Source organism: Varanus komodoensis, unplaced genomic scaffold (genome assembly GCF_004798865.1).
Source record: "Varanus komodoensis strain SLA01 unplaced genomic scaffold, ASM479886v1 scaffold6_4, whole genome shotgun sequence".
Taxonomy (NCBI): Eukaryota; Metazoa; Chordata; class Lepidosauria; order Squamata; family Varanidae; genus Varanus; species Varanus komodoensis.
Window position 1 is genome coordinate 16,106,228 of NW_025336347.1, and position 19,252 is coordinate 16,125,479.

At 41.7% G+C, this 19,252-nt stretch overlaps 1 protein-coding gene across 2 annotated transcripts in view; it reads left to right on the forward strand.

Annotated features, from left to right (window-relative positions):
- FHIT (fragile histidine triad diadenosine triphosphatase) overlaps window positions 1-19,252 on the forward strand; it is a 797,037-nt gene that overhangs the window by 70,864 nt on the left and 706,921 nt on the right. For both annotated transcript variants that reach the window (XM_044451960.1, XM_044451959.1), the window contains exon 2: window positions 4,531-4,654. In XM_044451960.1, coding sequence (XP_044307895.1) covers window positions 4,552-4,654 — 103 coding nt within the window. In that variant the 5' untranslated portion in view covers window positions 4,531-4,551. The remainder of the gene's footprint in view (window positions 1-4,530; window positions 4,655-19,252) is intronic.

Below are 19,252 nucleotides of genomic sequence, written 5' to 3' on the forward strand. Positions count from 1 at the left end.
TGAAAGACATCCATCTTGCATGTCAAGAGTCCTGCAAATCCAAAATCGGGATGAATGAACTAGAGAGGGTCACTTTTCCTCAGATTCTCTGAATGTGTGCTTCAAACACATCCCTCCTTATGTATTACAGCAGGAATTAAAAAGGTAACAGCTGAATTAATAATATAAATATTTAGAGAAACAAAGGAAAAACACTAAATACAAAATTGACAACAGCGAGAGTTAGCTATGGAGCATTAAAATGCCAATTTAAAGCAGTTTGAAGTATCAGTTAAAAAACCTTGCAAGTCATAAATGTAGCAGCCATACCTCATGTCTGGTAAGGATGTTTCCTACACAACTTTATTATTTATTTCCATTTGTATGCCGCCACAATTGTTCATATGTTAAGCTCCCTGAATGACTTAACATTCCAAAATCAGTAATGCTAAAACCAGTTCCAAAGCATGAACAATACAAAGTATAACCAAGCAACTTAAGACCATTAAAAAAACTTCAAGGAAGCAATTTTAAGTAAACTAAAATAAAACCATAAGCCAGAGTCACATGAAAATCAAAATTACCATTAAAAGCAACTGTTAAAGTAATCAGAGAAGAGAAATGACCAAAATGATAGCAGCCAGGGTGCCGGGCACACCTCTCTGGGGAGCCTATTCCAGAGGTGGGGCGCAATTGCTGAGAAGGACCTTTTTCTAGCTGCCGTGCGCCTCACCTCCCTGGGGCAGGGCCCCTTAAGAAGGCCCTCCTCATCTGATCTTAACAGACAAGTAGGGGCATGTGGGAGAAGGTTTTCCTTCAGGTTCCCAGGGCCAAAGCCATTTAGGACTTTATATGTAACCACCACGTTATATTGGGCCCAGACTTCCACTGGCAGCTAGTGTAGATAGTATAACACAAGCCTGCGGACTTGTTCTTTTTACCAGTCATGCAGCCCTATTTCGAACCAGTTGGAATGTTTGGACTCTCTTCAAAGGTAGCCCCATGTAGAGTCCTTGGAATAATCCAATCGGGACGTTACCAGAGTGTGTGCAAGTGTGGCTGTCCTTGGTCTGTCAAGACACGGCCATTGTTGATAAATTAATCACAGCTGAAGAAAGGGGCTCCTGACAAATGAGTACCTGTAAGGGGACTGTAAGCCATCCCAAGATATTCTGTAGGGGACGGGATAGAAAAGCTTTTAACAAACAAACAAACTGAGTCCCCTTGGGAATCAACTAAGAAATTTAGATCTAGGACTGTCAAGCTGCAGAACTGTCTGTAAGGGGAGCACAACCCCACCCAGGACAGGTTATTGCCCATTCAACCATCTGACTTACTTCCTACCAAAAGTTTTTTCATCTTGCCTGCACTGAGTTTCAGTTTATTGGCCCTCATCCAGTCCATGATCAAGTCCAGGCACTGGTTCAGGATAGTCACAGCCTCACCCGGATTTGATGTAAAAGAGAGGTACAGCTGGGTATCATCAGCACATTGCTGAGATCTGAGTGGCAGGCCTCCAGATGACCTCTCCCAGTGGTTTCATGTAGATGTTGAATGGCATAGGGGACAGCATAGAGCCCTGTGGAACCCCATGGCATAATTGCCATGGCTCAGAGCAGCTGTCCCCCAGCAGCACCACCTGGATCTGGTCAGCCAGGTAGGAGCAGAACCATCACAAAGTGGTGCCTGCAACCTCCAGCTCAGCCAGCCTGTCCAGAACACCATGGCCATTGGTGTCAAAAGCAGCTGAAAGGCCAGGAGAATCAACAGGGTTGTGTTCCCCTTCTCTCTCGCCCAGCAAAGGTCATTCCACAGGGTGAATACAGGTGTCTTCATCCCAAAACCAGTCCTGAAATCTGATTGAGATGGATCAAAATAATTCATTTCATCCAGAAGTGCCTGGAGAGGCTCAGCCACCAGCCGCTCTATCGCCCTGCCCCCAAAAGGGGAAGTTCACCGCTGTTCTATAGTTGGTGATAACCCCTCGTTCCAGGTTCAGCTTCTTTAGCAATGGTCTTATCACAGCCTCCTTTGAGGAGGCTGGGATCACTTCCTTTCTTAAAGAGGTGTCACTTCTTAAAAGAAAAGTCACCTCTTTATTCCATAAGGTGACCTTGGCTTCGACAGATGCGCGAAACATATCTGCCAGATAGTCTCCCAGAGCCCTCTGGAAACTGGATCCATTAGACACTGGGGGCATACCATTTTAATGAGTCCTCCACCTCTGCTGAGTGGGAAAGGGGACTTTTAACTCTTGAAGCATTTTACAGCATAATCTTGCATTCCAGAGTGGGGTTCATTTATTTATTAATTTAGTTTTTCCCTCAGTGAACCTCAGAGCCACCATTAAGCTTGAGAGGCCAGGCACTCTTGGCTCTCAAGTTTGTAGTAATTCAGCTGGAGTGTTAGAATAGAAAGCACCAGGTCATCACTTTTTCATCCCCCTCGAGCTTTGGTTATTGAAGCATAGGATCTTGTCTTTATTTCCAAGGTCATCACCCTTCAGCTGGAAGTGTTTATTATTTTTGAGAATGGCAGGAAACATTATCTTCAGCTACTCTAGTGCCTGACATTCTCCTTCTGTAATTCTGTTTCAGAGGTCTTAGCTCTGTCTTCCCGCACCCACTCCAATGTTCTTCAATGTCAGACAGTGGTTTTGTGCTGGCCATTGAAGCTTTTTGATATTCATGTTTCAAAATCATGGCAAAGCTGTTTGGGTCTTTCTGCTATGAGAAGGAGGTGAGCCATTTTGCTACTGTAATATGTGGGTTTCTTTGTTGTAACCTCGAACCTTATCTGCCTCTCTTTAAGAGCTCTCGGAAAGGTACAACACTTTTTAAAACGAGATCAACAAAACAAGCCTTTTAGAAGTGTTCTGTGCTGCATTGAGCCACAGCTGCTTTGCTGAAGATATCCAAGTATCATACACACATTTTAATCACATGTCACTCATATTCTGGTATAAAGCGAGTGATATGTGATGGGGCCTTTCCTCTCTTGCACTGCTGTGCTCTGTGGATCCTCAGCTTTGCTCATTTCTAGTATAGGAGATGGGCTAGCAGGAAAACTTCAGAGCAGCAATGGAAGGGAAAGGTTTAAGTATTCTTCTTTGTATGCATATTCATGGAAAAAGAGGCTTCAACCCTGCATATGGAGGTACATTTTTATGCGAAAATGTCTTGTCACTGTCATGAGGGAAAACTCAGTAAGTCAGGAGCTTCAGGGTCTTGGATAGCCCCTAGCAAACATATTCTTTTGCTAGGATCCAGCTTTCAATAGAGAACTGGTATCATTCTTGGGCCTCCTCTTGTTGTCCATCCTCTTCCTGGACAATGGAGAAGTCTAGAGGGTAGTCCACTGGCCTGGAGCCAAGGACTCCATTGTTTTTCAGTTAACGTCTGCTTTGGCTTGACTAGCCAGCAGGTACCCTAGGAGAGTACAATCCCTGTAGAGCAGCCTTTCCCAACCAGGTGGCCTTCAGAGGCATTGAGACCACAACTCCCAGAATTCCCATCCAGCAGGGTCATTTACTGGGAATTCTGGGTGTTGTAGTCCAAACATGTCTGGAAGACACAGGGCTATGGAAGGTTGCTGTAGAGAGATCCAGCCCCATTCAAGGTGCTGGTATAGAGAGGACCAGACTCCAAGAAAATTTGTAAAGTTCAGGTGGAGTGAATTTAATCAAGTCCATCCATCCCTATATTCACAACCCAATGAATGTATATTTAGATTCACCCTCCCCATTTTTGCAATAAATACCAGTGCTGAAGTTTGTTTTTGCATTACTTTAATGACATAGCCGTAATTTTCTCACTGGTGGGTACTTGGATGTTTTAATGATTGGTTGGTTATCCTATTTTAGTTCCTAGTAAGGGATGTTTGCTCTAAATTAGTGTCCCAAAGAGCAGTTAAAGTGCTTATTTCAAAACACAAGCCAGATGGTCAACATCATGAGCTCTGAAGGCTTAACGAATATGGATGCCACTGATTTTTCCTCAGACATCTGGCCCTTTTAGGTACAATTCCCAGTGCCATCCCCCCACATCCCTTGAAAATGGCCTACACCTGGAAAGAAATTCTGAGCTGCTCAAGGTTTCTACCAAGAGTCTATACTCATAAGAAGGCTACCCAGCCATCCTCTGGTACAGCGTCCCCCGATCTGGTGCTGTCCAGATGTGTTGGACTACAGTTTCCATCAGCCACATCCAACATGGCCATTGTTCATTCTGCTAATCAAACTGTAGATTAATGCACCTGCAGTGTACCAGTTTCAGAACTGCTGCTCTAGGAAATCGCACACATTTCCAGCTAAAGTGCATTGATGCATGGTGCCTTGATGAAAAGGCTCACAAACTGCTTCTGGTTTTCCCAAAATGTATGTGTTTCTTGTAATAATCAGTGAGAAGGAGTAAAAGGTTTGTATGGAGCTGTGTTGACCAAAGATGACTGTACATTATATTCTCCTGAATTGTGTTCAAGAGCCTTTTTCCATGATGCTATAAAAGTGGGCACAACAACTGTTCTAAAGGTAGCAATTATTCTCCTCAACAGGCCCTGTGCAGAGAGGTTGATATGTCACTTCGCTTTGGGCAGCACCTCATCAAGCCCTCTGTTGTGTTTCTGAAGACGGAGCTATCTTTTGCACTTGTCAACAGGAAGCCTGTGGTCCCGGGACGTATCCTTTTCCTTTGGTTAGAAATGGCCAAGTGTAACAGACCGTTTGGGATCTTTGGGCATCTCTGTAGGAGCAGAAGCATCTTCCCTCTTTGCAGAGAAGCACAGGTAAGATGTTACTCATCTTTATTCTGAAACCAGTCAGTGGAGCATAATATGCTTGATCAGTGGTGCAGAACTTCTGGAAGCGGTTGCTTAGCAACAGTGACCTTAGAGGTGAATTTTCCATTGACCTGTTCACCAAAGAAGATGTATAAATAAACAGGTGGTGTTCCCTCCCTCCTTTCTTTTTTAAAGGATGTGAAAGTGTTTCGAAGTCACCCTGTGCTTTAACTGTTATTGCCTCAATAGTGCATTCCATTTTTACTAATCCTGTTGTGAGCATTTTGGTCTAAGCAACGCATTACAGTTGTGACTTTGGAATTAACATGTAACAAGCCTCTTAAGGTGTCTAAATGTCAGGAAGACTAGTGTCAAAGCAAGGGCTTCTTGCTTCTCTGCAGTAACCAATGAGGTAAATAATCTCCTTAGATGTCTTTGAATTTCTGTGTTTGTAAAGGAAAAATTCTGACTGTATTAAGGACATAGATATCTTCTCATGTGTGAAAAGGCACACGTGGGAGAAAGATCATAGCATCTTAGAAAAGCATGTGCCTTCCATGCAGAAGGTCCTGGGTATGATCTCTGATACTGCTACTTAATGGGAAATGGGGAAAAAACCCACTGCCTGGGATTCTGGAGAGCTTTTGGATGTCTGAGTAGGCATTACAGGCCTAAATGGACAAGTAGCCCTAACAAGATTCGGAGTGATATTTGTCTGGCTAGTTTGGCACTGAAGATGCAGTGAAATTTAGCAGAACCTGATCAAGACTGAACCAGACGTGTTTGCTGGCCACTCCCATGATGTCAAAGGTGCTCAGAACTAGGTCGACTTGCTTTTATGAGAGACCAAAGCTAAGGCCTCAAAATAACTTTGATCAGAGAAGTGGCTTAAGAGAAGCTCGTTACTGCCTAGATCAGGGTGGTACACAAGTATTACTGGCTACATTGGTACCTACTATTGCCCCTTCCTTGCCGCCTAAAAGTGTAAAAGGAAATGCTAAGCAAAAGAAAAGCTGTCCAAAGCAGCCATTTGGAAGCTTTTTAAAAAAGACTTTTTTTGTGTTCTGTAGCTACCATGGAAGGTAAAAAGAGTCAAAATTAGCTTGAAAATGCCCTCGTACTTGTGAGTCTCTGCTGTATAAATAATCCAGGGTCCAGTATTGTTTATCATGACTTTTCTAGCGTGATTCTCCAGTCCACTCTAGTGCCTATCCTATTTCCAGAGCGCTCTGCTTTCCTGCCAAATGGCTTACTAGGATAATTTGCCCGTATAGATTAGTTTGTCTTGTTCAAGCCAGGGTTGTAATGAATCTGTGAGGGTTCATTTGGTCATGGTGCATTGGAATCTAAAGCTGGGTTTCATGCATTAAGCCATACAAACCACAAACTCCTGACTCCTTTTTTTGTCTTTTTCGCTGCTTTGCGGGGAACTCTGCCATATAGGCAAGTTGTCAGTTTTGAGTCCAAAGGTGATAGTGGTCCAGCACGGACCACATAACATCAGGAAGCAACATAGCCTTTAAAAAAAATCTTCCGCTTTATTTGGCAAATATTAATTTCTTACTCTTTGTCATTCTCTACCTTTATGTTGGATCTGTCAGGACTAGCATACTGCCCCAAGTGCTAGGGGCCTGGTGTGCTAACTAGGTTGTTTTTCTTTTCTGAAGGGCAGGAGGAATCATTCCATCAATGAAGTGATGATGGTGGAATGAAAGATTTCTCACAATATATGACACATGGGAAGAACTCTTTTTTTTTTAAAGCAAGCATCCCTAGTATACACACAAGTATACACACACACGGATGTATGCAAGTGTATATATGATGGCAGCATGCATGTTTTTTCCAAGGTGGGCCTTGCCTGGACCAATAACTGGTAACTTTAATAATCTTAATAATAAGTTAATGTCCAATTGGCAAACATGGCATGAAGCTGATGATGCCCCCTTCCATTTTCAAAGAAATCAAATAGTGTGAAACAGATTGTGGAAGTGTGTGACCTTCCATATGCCTCTGGACTTCAGTTTCCATCTGCCCCAGTCATCATAGCCAATGAAGGACGACACTGTCAGTACTGAGCAGGATGGCGGTGTGCTAGCTCTGGTATCAGAGGAATGCGGGTTTTCCATGGGTTTCTGGTTAGCTGCTGTGAGAGCAGGAGGCTGGACTCAATGGGGCTTTAGATCAGCATGGCTGCTCTTAAGCAAGCCAACCCCATCTGGAAGGCCCCAGGGTTCCCATCCTCACTTTAAACCTAAGTAAACAGAGAATTATATGGATCAGCCAGGTTTGACTGTAATTTAAAATTTAGAGCTGTATGGATAGTCTTAAACTAGCACTTAATGACTTTCAGTCCAATCCTGTGCATAGTTACTGGGCACTAAATTCTATTGAGTACAGCAGTACTTACTCCCAAGTAAATGTCAATAGGATTACATCCGTAGTCAATGAACTGGTAAAGCCTAGCTATTAAACTTGATTGTTGTTAAGTACAAAACCCCACATGATTTTAACAGGAAAATATTGATTTGAACTCCTCCCTCCCCAAGAACATAAATGTGGAGGCTTGAAAAGTCGTCCTACCCCCTGACACACAAATATTCCACAATAGCTTCTTAAATATAGATCTGCAAAACTAAAGTTACATAGTTCCTGCTTGCCTCTCTGATGCATTTTTTAAATCCAGTTTTAGTTTTGATGCTCCACGCTAAGTAGTGTGTATGTATATGTGTGTGTTTCTTCATGCTGAATTTTGAAATAAATCATGCATTGCATGTAATGCAGTCTTTAATTTTTTTGTTTTTAATTTTCACATTAAAAACCACTGTTCAGTTACTAAAATAAAACATACAGCCTCCTCCCCATAATTAAGAGTTAAAATAGAATTAAAATAGAAGGGGAGGAGGAAGAAAATTACCATGCTGAAAACAGAATATGCTGTGTCAAATAAAGCACTTTGCTGTTATAAACCAACAAAAGGGTTTCATAAAGCCACATTCATTTGACCCAACAACAAGTGCATTTCCTGTGCTTTTTGGCAATAATTTTATCTGCTTGGTTTCTGACTCATAGTATATATCTTAATATGCATGTATTTCATTGCAGACAATGCAGTATTACTATATCTGAATGTCTGCACATTAGAGACAAATGAATGGGTTTAAAAGGCAACTCACTTTGGATGTCAGGTTAATTAACTTGTATGTCTGAAAAAATCCCAGTTTAGAAGAATCAGAGGAGTTGGGCATGACTATATTCTGGAAGTACTCTGAAACATAAACCATAGGAAGCATCTCATGGATGAGCTACAGTGAGATGTCTGGACATTGTGCAAAACCATAGTGGTAATTCACATGAATTAGACCCTCTCTGTATACATTTCACCTCATGAAAATGTTCTCCTCTTTCCAACTGACAGATTTGCAACAATTTAGCTTTTATTGCTGCGCTGGGTCAGAGCATCTTCTAATTCTAATATTTTAGCACTTTTTGTTATGCACCATCTTGTAACAACTGCAAAAGGTGGTATGTAAATAGTATACATAAAATGCCATTGACAGTATTTTATTGAGGTTTCTGTTTAAATAAACATGAACCTGAAAATATAACCCAGGCAGTCTACGCAATGTTGGATCCATAACCAGGCATTTTGTTTTGATCTGTGTTCCATAGACTTGATTTCCTATAGTCTTCCAGTTCCATGATCAGCTTTGCAACAGACAATTACTCCAGCATTGGAGCTGGGGATATGTGGTCCGATCTCACTTCCTGACTGCTTCTCCGAGGCTGCAAAGTGACCCTGGGGAAAGGCGTTAATGGGCACGTATTGGATGTTCCAGGGGGCTTAGTGGGCCTTCTAAGGGGCAGGGACAAGAGGAAAGCCAGCATTGTCAATATGGTGCACATCCTGCTGGTATCTGACTTTCTTCCCCGCCACTTTGCAGTTCCATAGTTAGTTGTCTGGCCATCTGTAAGGTGGGAACAATTCAAGGTAACCTGAAACCTCCAGACTTGGAGAACAACTAGACAGCCTGCATTGATTTTGGAGATTGTGGGCATCTTGGACTTAGCCTCTCCCCTTTGAAAATGAGGTTGTTGTCATTGTCGTCGTCATCATGACACTAATATCCTACCTATTTTTCTCTTGTCAAGAAGCCAAGGTGGCTTACATGGACAAATATAAGGTGCTTTATGCTTCTCACAAGAGGGGCAAAAGATAGGATGTAAATACAATGTAATAATGATAAAATACATCATTCTCCTCCACTCCATTTTCATCCCCACAACAACCTGTGAGGTAGATTAGGCTGAGGGTCCATGACTGGCCCAAAGACATCTATTGAGCTTCATGGCTGACTGGAGACTAGTATCTGGAACTTCTGGGTCAGCTTGTCCTATAGCAATATAAAGCCCTTTCCTTTCCAGAGATGGTGAAGTAAAATGTCACTGAGAGGCTGCTTTTGGCATTGAACTCTGGGTTAGTTATTTGGTGTGCATCTGGAGTTTTAGAAATGGTTCACAAAGTCTCACAAGGATTCTTGAATAAGTTGAACAGTCCTGGGATAGGAGGACAGGTTTTCTTATGGTTCAGCAACTGGTCAAAAATAGGAGTAGAAATAAATGGACACCTCTCACAGTGGAGAAGTGTGAAAAGGATCAATATCAGCAGTGATGCTTTTTAACTTTTTCAGAAATAATACAGAATGGACCAAACTCACTGACAACACCAAATCATTCAGGGTGATCAATACGAAAAAGGATTATGAAGCGCTCCAAAAATAGCTCTGCAGATTGGGTGAATGGGCTAATGATGACAAATATACTTCCATATGAGCAAGTCTTCTGTAATCGAGACCTGGGACAAAATTCCTAACCTCACATATATGCAGATGGGATTCAAGCTGGCAGTTAAACAGAAGTTGGGATATTGGTGGTTAACTCAACGAAAACACTGATCCGGTGTGCAGCAGCGCTGAAAAAGAATCATAGGATCATAGAATGGTAGAATTGGAAGGGTCCATATTGGCCATCGGGTCCATTTCCCTGCAATTGTAGGACACCAATTTACCCCATCCCACTATGTGAGACATCACTAAGAAATGCATCCAAAACCTAACAGTTAATATCTCAATCCCTTTACATAAATTTATGGTGCAACCAAAGTTCTAAAAAGGAAGCTGGGAATGAAGCAAAAAGGCAGAAACAACATTACTGAAGTGCTGCAGCAACTCTGCTATAAAGAAATGTTACAACATTTAGCTTAGAAAAAGCTGAGAAAGGTGGGACAAAATAGAGGTGTATAAAATTATACAGGGTACAGAAAGTTAGGATAAGTGTTTCTCCCTCTTTTAGAGCACAGTCCTATGCATTTTTAGATGGAAAACATCTTATAACTCCCAGCAAAATATTGTAGAACTTTTTTCTTTCTAAACATGCATAGGATTGTACCCTCAGAATCTGGGGTGATGAAGTGAAACTGAAGCTTGGGAGATTTGAGACAAATGAAAGGAAGCTGGAATTTACTACCACAATATGAGGTGATGACCCCCAATTTAGATTATTTTAAAGGGGGATTAGCTAAATTCATGGAGTGTGAGAGGTGTTTATTTCACCATAGTAATCTCAGTAAGGAAGTGGCATGAGCTGCAGTCATGGGGCCTTCCTCTCCTACCTCTTTGCTCTGCTTGTTGGGGGACGGTCTGAAGGGTGTAAGAAAGTTGTTGGCCGCAGCTTTGCACGGGCAGAGTTGAAGTTCATGGAAACAGTTGACCCTCATTTGGTAGGCTTTCCCGCTTCTGACATTCTCCCAGCCTATGGATAACATGAAGGTGGGGCTGGCAGGGGCATGATGACAAGGATAGGTTCTGCTATCTTGCTGCGTGAAGTTAACTTGCATGGAGAGAATAGCCTAAGTGGGGCCATAATGGTTGCCAGTCATGCTAGGGTCAGAGGCGACAGCGAAGAAAGATGATGTATTTGAAATATGGTGCTGGAGGAGAGCTTTGTGAATACCCTGGACCAACAGAAAGAAGTGGGCTCTAGATCGAATTAAACTGAAACTTTCCTTAGAAGCAAAACTGACAAAATTGAGGCTGTCATACTTTGGACACAAAATGAGAATGCAAGACTCATTGGAGAAGACAATCATGTTAGGGAAAGTTGAAAGCAGAAGAAAAGGAAGACCAAATAAGAGACGGGTTGACTCCATAAAGGAAGCTACAGCCTTGAATTTAGAAGTGCCAGTCAGGGCTGTCATGGACAGGAAATTTTGGAGGGCTTTCATTCAGGGGGTTGCTGTAGTTCTGAGGCAACTTGGTGGCAAATACTAGCGGAGGCAAGAGAAACATTTCTTCAATCCCAGTCAGAAGGGAAGAATGTGGGAGAGGGCTGTCATCCACATGTCTTGCGTCTAGGCTTTTCATAGTAATCGAGTTAGTCACTGTGGGGAAAACAGGAAGCTGAACCAGAGTGGCCATTTTTCTGATCCAGCACATTTCTTAAGATATGCAAGAAGTTCATAATCCAGACTGCCAGCAATGTTTATGTTAGGATACCCAATTAACTCAAAAGTTTGACCTGAGATTTAGGCACTTTCCTCAGGTTGATAGCTTGTCTCCATGCCAATTTAATAGCAATTCATCCCTTCCCCACCATGCTAATATGATGTCAGTCTGATTCTTTTAAAAGTTCTGGAAGTGAAGCACTTTTTAGAAATAGGAAAATGGTATACTAAGAGAGTAAGACCTCTGAGGGAATAACTGGGTTTCTGATGCTAAAGTGGTCAAGCTGGACTTGTTTACACAGCCCAATATACTGTGATGAATCCCTTAATCTTGTAAGGTCAAATCCAGAGTTTGGTTGTTTGAGGTACGTTTTACAGTGAAGCTCTTAAGTTCTTATGTGCTTGCCCAGGGGATTTGGTAGACAGGTGGAAGAGGTTTAAGAGATCTTTTGCAGAGAATCTGAAGTTCAAGAGGAACTTGAGTGTTTGTTGAATAAAGACAAAATGAGAAAAATGAAATAAATAGAAAAGAGAAAATAAGCAGAGATGTAGAAAAGAATAGAGCAATTGAGATGTGATAGATATATATGTGCTTAAACAATGGGAAAGAGGAGAGCAGGATAGAAGTTTGGAGATCATAGAATCAGAATGATAGAGCTGAAGGGGCCATGAAGGCCATCGGGTCTAATCCCCTGCTTTTGCAGGACACCAGTTTACACCATCCCACTTAGATGGCCGTCCAGTTTCTTTCTGAATGTCTCTAGCATGGGAGAGCCCACAATCTCTCTAGGCAACTGGTTCCACTGCTGTATTGCTGTGACAGTGAGGAAACTTTTCCTGGTATCTAGCCTGAACCTGGGTGGTTGCAACTTGATTATTACATGTCCTACACTCTGGATGAATGATGTTGAATGAAAGATAGGATTTTTAATTGGTTATGCTGCGATTGTGTTTTTTGAATTTTTGAAGAAAAAGGAAAAATTGATAGTGCAGCAAATGTTAATAAAGAGAAAGATATGGCATTGACAGGTTTCCATTGCAATAAGTCATCTGTTTGTCGACCTGTCTGTATAAAACCTACAGAGGGAAAAATTCACAAAGACTTGCAACAGTTTGCAATTTGATGAATCTCTAAAACTTCTGGAGTAAAAAGAGTTTTTCAACAGATATTTTGTTTGATTCTGGTATAATGCAAAGTATTCTTCTTAATTTGTAATTGCCCACATATACAGATTGATGAAAGTATTTTAAAAACACACATAGATAATACATTTTATTGCCTGCCTTATGCATTCACTAACGTTTATGTTTTTGTAAACTGCCCAGAGAGCCATCATGACTAATAGGTGGTGCAGAAATATGATAAATACATTATATATACATGTCTGCAAATGTCTTAAGCTTTGCTTCCAAATTTCATTAACACATTTCCTTACATTACTTACAGCAGCCTTGTCTACCCTTAAGCTTAAACAATATATTTCTATGAAGGAATCTGATGTTTGGACAGGAACGGTTTAAGAGGGGGACAAGCATGCCAACCACATTGGGTCCGGATACTTCAGAACAGAGCTGCCAGGATACTAATGGGGATACTAACAGGTATTCACATATAACGCCAGTCCTCTACTGGTTACACTGGCTACCAGTTGAAGTCTGGGGCCAATTTAATGTGCTGGTGATGACCTATAAAGCCCTAAATGGCTTTGGTCCTGGGTACCTGAAGGAGCACCTTCTTGCCTATGTGCCTTCCTGCCCCTTGAGGTCTGAGGCAGAGGTCCTCCTCTGGGAGCCCTCCTTGAAAGAGATCAGGAGGGTGGCTACCAAGAGGAGGGCCTTCTCTGCAGTGGCGCCGTGACTGTGGAACACGCTCCCCAGAGAGGTTCACCTGGCACCAACGCTTCTTTCCTTTTAGTGCAAGGAAAAACCATTTTATTCTCCCATTATTTTAATTGCTAATTTGTTTTAATCTGTGATTTATACCGAATACTGGATGCTGTGCTACTCTTACTCTATTTTTATTCTATTTTATTGTTGTCGTTGTTGTGAACCTCCCTGAGACATCTGTGATGGGACAGTATACGAACGTTTTAAATAAACAAATGAATTTTTTGTGTGGCCATCATGTATTAATCACTGAAAAAAGGAGGGAATAAATAGCTTTAAAAGGAAGGCAGTGATTTGTATACAATTTGTACATGCTATCTATCTATAGTGAAAGATGAAAATGTAGAAATAATTATTCTAATTTTACTAGAAGTACAGTGCATGTCAACATAGTATGGGAGATTCTGAGCAGGGGCCCTGCCAGTCTCTTTGTTTAGTCTGCCCTTCATGTGCTGAGTGTTGATTGGCAGCACTTCTCTATCTTTAAAGCAGAATTGGACAGGACTGCTCTTCAAGCACAGAACACAGGAAACAGAGGAGGGTGCATGAGAAAAGGCTAATCACCTGTGTCTGTATACCCTTTAAAGATTTGGTTATATTAAGCAATTCATAAACATTACAAATAAATAATAAACACTGCTTCTAGCCATCAAATTCCTCTTCTCATTCCTGCTATGGCATTAAAGGGCTAACAAGCAGTTGGGGACTCTTCCTTTGTTTCATAATGATATGCAGAAATGTTGACTGGGTAACCATCAGAATTTCTTGCAAATAAATGCATTATAAAATGATTCAAGGTGTATAAAGATATATGTGTGTGTGTGTGTGTGTGTGAGAGAGAGAGAGAGAGAGAGAGAGAGCGCGAGCGAGGGGGGAGGGGGGGCAATGGCTTCTCACAGCATGAGAAGCCATGCTAATTTGTTACTCTTGTTAATCTGTTGTGTTGTCTGAACCCAGACGTAGCATTTCTCCATGGTACCTTTAGTTTTGCCAAGGCACAGAGAAAATAATTAGTCTGTTCTAAGGCTTACACACTTCACCATGGCTTCTTCAGTTGTCTGGACCCTGGGATCTCCATTTTACCATTGTTGGTGTGGAGACACCACAGAGTCCTGTGGAAAAAGCAGCTAACTATTCCAAAGCTACCTTCTACTCCACAGCAACACATATGCCATCATCCGTTCTACTCCTCTCGGTGGAAAAATGTGCCTTTCTCCCTGTGGATGGGTGGAATTCCAGCTAAAGCATCTATTATGATTTAATAAACATTCCTTTGGGGGCTAGAGTGGCTGGGAAGCATTGCAAAGATGCAGGTAGATTCAGGAGAAGAAAGAGGGAGCACCCACCTCAGAACCTCAGTGGATCAGTCAGAATGAGGCTGTTGAGGCCCATAAGGAGCAACAGCATCAGGAAGGAAAGTTCTTTCACAGGAGCTGCTGGGGTGTGTGGTGCGAGTTGGAGGACTGAGTATTGCCATGGGAAGCAAGCACTTGTCTGACCTGTAAGTTCAGGCAGAAATCTGCAGACTGCTGAGGGCTTTTTGCTGTGATGTGCGAACCCAGCCAAAGTCTGTGTGGGTCAAGTCATTTGGGAGTTTGTATGAACTGGAGGACTTGGTTCAGGATAATTATTTTGAGCTGGAAATCGCTCATATTCTGTTGGTGAAGGTTTGCAGGACTGAAGTAAGGGATGTGTAAGCAAATTGACAGGGGAGTGAAAATTTGATATTTCAGCCCTGTGGATTCTGTTCGCTCAACCGTGCAATGGTGCCAACTTCCTCTGACATGAGTTGAGCCAACATGTGGACTTCTATTTTTAAAATGGGCCACAATTTGCATTTTGTTTATTTGTTTGTTTGTTTTTTTAAGGTAGAGAAATTCCACAATCTGGAAATCTGCAGAGCTGTTTAAACTTCCCCAGATCGCAAAGAAAGGATGTGCCCAAATTATTTGCTTATCATCCTTAGGAGAGGTAACTAGGTATATGTGTGCCCTATCCCCATTTGGGTTAATGTGAGCAACATGCTCATTCTTGGGACTTCAGGGCTTGCCAGAAGAATTGCCGATAACAAACTTGTCTTATATGACATCGTTCCTATAGGAGCAATACTGCTGTGAAGTGCTTTGACATGCTTCTTCCGAAGCAGGACTACAGTGGTGCTAGCTAGAAGAGAGAAAGCTGCTTTGCACAAATATGAAAGTGTGGATCACCCTCTTTTCAGGAACATAGACATGTTTCAGGACAAGTTCCCATGCCAGCTGAGTTCAAATTCTCTTTAAGGTTGGCTTCCAGCCCCTTGGACTGACTCAGGCAGAACAATCGTTCCATCTGGTTGTTATGTGATTTCGTTAGCAAGTTGTTTCAAATATGCATATCATTCTCTTCATAAGAAGTGTGGAACTGCCCTCTGAATAAGGATGTAGAAGAATTTCCTTTCAGCTCACAAATCATTAGACCTTTTCCCATTCAAATCCTGAAACCTGAATGCAAATGAGGGCATCCTGTTTCAAGAAACAGCTCATCCCTCCCTGAATTTGCAATTATATTTGAAAATGGCATAGTACTTTGAAAGAATGTGCATTTTCAGATACACACCCTCCAAATATGCATTTCCATGCTGTAGTTGCTTTTCCCAGTCAAAATGTATACTCTTTTAACAAATGGGGAAATCATCTTAAAAGAAAGACAGGAGTGTGGGGTTCTGAGACTGGCAGTTGGCTTGCGCATCCCTGCTTCGCCCAGCTCAGCCTCTGGTCTGAGGTTCAGCCATGCAGGGCCAAGTTGAGAAACCAGTGCAGGAACGGGCAAGCTTGCTGCTCAGAGCCATTAGATCGGAAAGCTCAGAGGCCCTCCAGCTGCATTGGCCAGTCTGGGATCTCCCCCTGCCCCTTTGCTGGAGAAAACTGTGAAGCGGGTCTTGCCCTGTTTTATTCTTGGCCAGCAGAACCAACCCTATTATGTAACCCTACTCATTACATGACTTAATGAAAAATGCGGTGCCTGGATTTTCTCATTTCCCCCACTCTACCCCATTCATCATTCCTTTCATATCTTCTCTTTTAGATGATTAAGCCATTATTTTTATAACTATAAAATACCTTTAATGTCTCCTATAGTACATAAATAAAATACATTTTTCCATGCTTTGGACTTTACCAGAAAGTTTCACCACTACATTCTGAGGACTGTGAATGCCACTCCTGCCTTGACAAAAGCATAACCGGTAGGCGTTGCTGCAGGTGTGTAGTGCTTGTTGAAACAGAAGTTGTGATTGTTGTAAGGCACAAACCTCCTCCTGAGTCAACACACTGCTCCAGAGTTTCTTTTCACAAAAACAAAACTTTATTGCTCTGCATCTCTATTGTTGCACATCTTGGAATTCATCCAGAGTGAAGTGTGGAGCCCTCTTAAACACCTCCCACTTTCCAGCCCCCTTATACCTTCTCTCCTGTGCCATCCCGCAGGCGGGGCGCTGTGACATCTTGCCTGTCGGCATTCCTCCTGTTTTCCCGTCAACTAAATCTCTCATCTGTGTTGTTTCCTAGCAACCAGCACCACATCTTCAGAGGGAGCAACCTCTGTATCTGACATACTGCTCAACACCCGGTATGAACCCTGCCCAGTTCCCAACTCCTTTTCCTGTTTGTAGACTGGGGCTCACATCAGCCCCAACTTTCAACTTCACCTCTGGCTGTGCTATCTCTCCCTTCCCATGGGCCCGGTGGCCATCACCTCCACTCACCTGGACTAACAAGTCCTCTCTTTGGTCCCCAGATGTTCCCTGGCCTTGTTCCAATACTCTACTTCACTGACGCTCCACAACCCCTTCATCTTTGCTGTTTGACTCAAATTCCCATGGAAACTAAAGTGATATTGTGTGTTCTGGCAGCTTGTACCTGTGCTTGCGCCCAACAGTGATCTTCCTGCCTTCACGGACGTGTCTTGCTCCTTTCTTCTAGGTAGTAAGTATACCGCCATCAGTCTTCCCGACTCTGGTGCCACCAACTCATAATTTTGTCTAGTGGTGCAAGGGAACAGAATTCTGCCTGCATGTTTCCACTGTTCCCATGTTTCTGCTGAAACATGGGCCCCATTTGTCCATGGCAAGATCCAGTTGCTTGCAACTGGCAATAACCCTGGCTGAGTGGAGCACAAAAGAATTCTCTAATTAAGTTTCTTGGCTTACAAATGGAATGTTATGTTCATTTCATTTCTATTCTACCCTACAGCCATGGCTCTCTGGGCAGTTTAGAACAGTCCATAAAACAGATATTAAAAAACAATAAAAAACCCTAATATTTGTACCACTTGTGCTTTTTGTATGAATACAGGTAATTTCAGACCATACCGCTCTGTACTTTCAGGCATTCACATCCAGCGTAACACAGCTTTGCATGTGTTCCACTCATGACTTCAATAAATATAACCATTGTTGAGCTTTCTTTTTGTTGCTGCTGTGGATTTTTTTGGGTTGCCTTGTTCTTTTCTTATTGTACTATAGGGTTCTTGCTTTCATCTTGTGTTAAACTATGAAAAATGAATTTGAACATTAATAGAATCCATTTGTGGAGTAGGGCTTTTATTGTAAATAAAATTATTCATTTGTTATGTCCCATTGTTTTCAGCAGACATGGTATTGATCTTTGAGTTTCTGCTCAGGGATGCCATAAGGACTGCTAGCATAAGAAGGAGCAGAGCAACATTTGTAAATTGATTGAATGTAGAACATAATGACAGAGACAAACATCATTTCTACAGCAATGTTTTATTATACAAAGCATTTTTCAACAGCTTATTGAACTGGTTATTGAAAAGAGCAGGCTGTTCAAAGTAGAACAGTGAACAGGATGTTATTGGGACCCAACAAATTTAGGGTGATTCACTGAGGACATGGTGACCCTTGCAAAATAAGATTTAAAAATTAGAATGTAATTTTTAAAGCATTCTATGGCTGGCTTTTGTTTTAAAGAATACTTTTTGTGTAGGGATAGAAATCAATTTATATTGATACTGTTCTTTACAGAGCTAATGATTTTATAGTTCAACCATGTAAAGCCCTATAAGGCCTCGGACTACCATACCTGATGGAGTATGTTTCCCATCTTGAGCCTTCCCATACACTACATGCAGGTTCTAAGACCTTCCATCCTCCAAAGGAAGATGGAAGACAGCAATGATGAACAGGGCCTTCTTGGTGGTGACAACACTGTAGCTATAAAATGAGCACCCTGACAGGACCCACCCACTGCCTACATGGCTATCTTTTCAGTGCCAGATTAACCTTCTTTTCTCAAGGTTTTTAAACAGATCTTGAATAACTCTTGCTGATGGTTTGAAATCGTTTTTAAATATATGGAAATGTGTCTAGGTGTGTGTGTTCGGTATTTATATGTTTGTGTATATATATGGATTCTATCATGCATTTTACTACTTTAGTCTGTATAAACTTTATATGTAGTGCTTTCAGTTACAGTGAATAGGCCAGGCATGTATGAAGGCCAGGACATATGAAGAAGAGAAAGAACTGAGGGCTGTCACCTGATAAAAGTTTAGCCAATGAACTGAACAGGTTCTAGTTGGTGAATCAATAATGCAGTGTATATCTGCATACATTTGCATTCTATTAACAACAATTTTAACTAATAAAAATGATGTTTTCACCTTCCTGAGATTATTTGGTAGTGGATGGTATACAAAGTTTTGAATGAATGAATGAATGAATGAATGAGGCGTTGCTTCTGACTGACAAAGGAGGAGGGGTCCCTCTTCTGAGATACCATGTAGATATTCTTTATTTACTTATTTTATACTGTTAATTTTAATTTTATATTATTGTATCTCAGTGTATTTTTTGGTAATTTATTATGTTCTATTGTATTTCAATGTATCTTATTGTGTTGTAAGCCGCCCCGAGGCTTCGGCAAGGGGCGGCATAGAAATGTTATAATCATCATCATCATCATCATCATCATCATCATCATCTTGTAGGAACTTCCTGTGAACATATTTAACCATGTTTTTAAAAATCTGTTGCTTGACTAATCAGTGATTTTTTTAGCTGATGCAAACATTTTAATCATTTAGAGTATCATCTAGTGTGTATGCCCA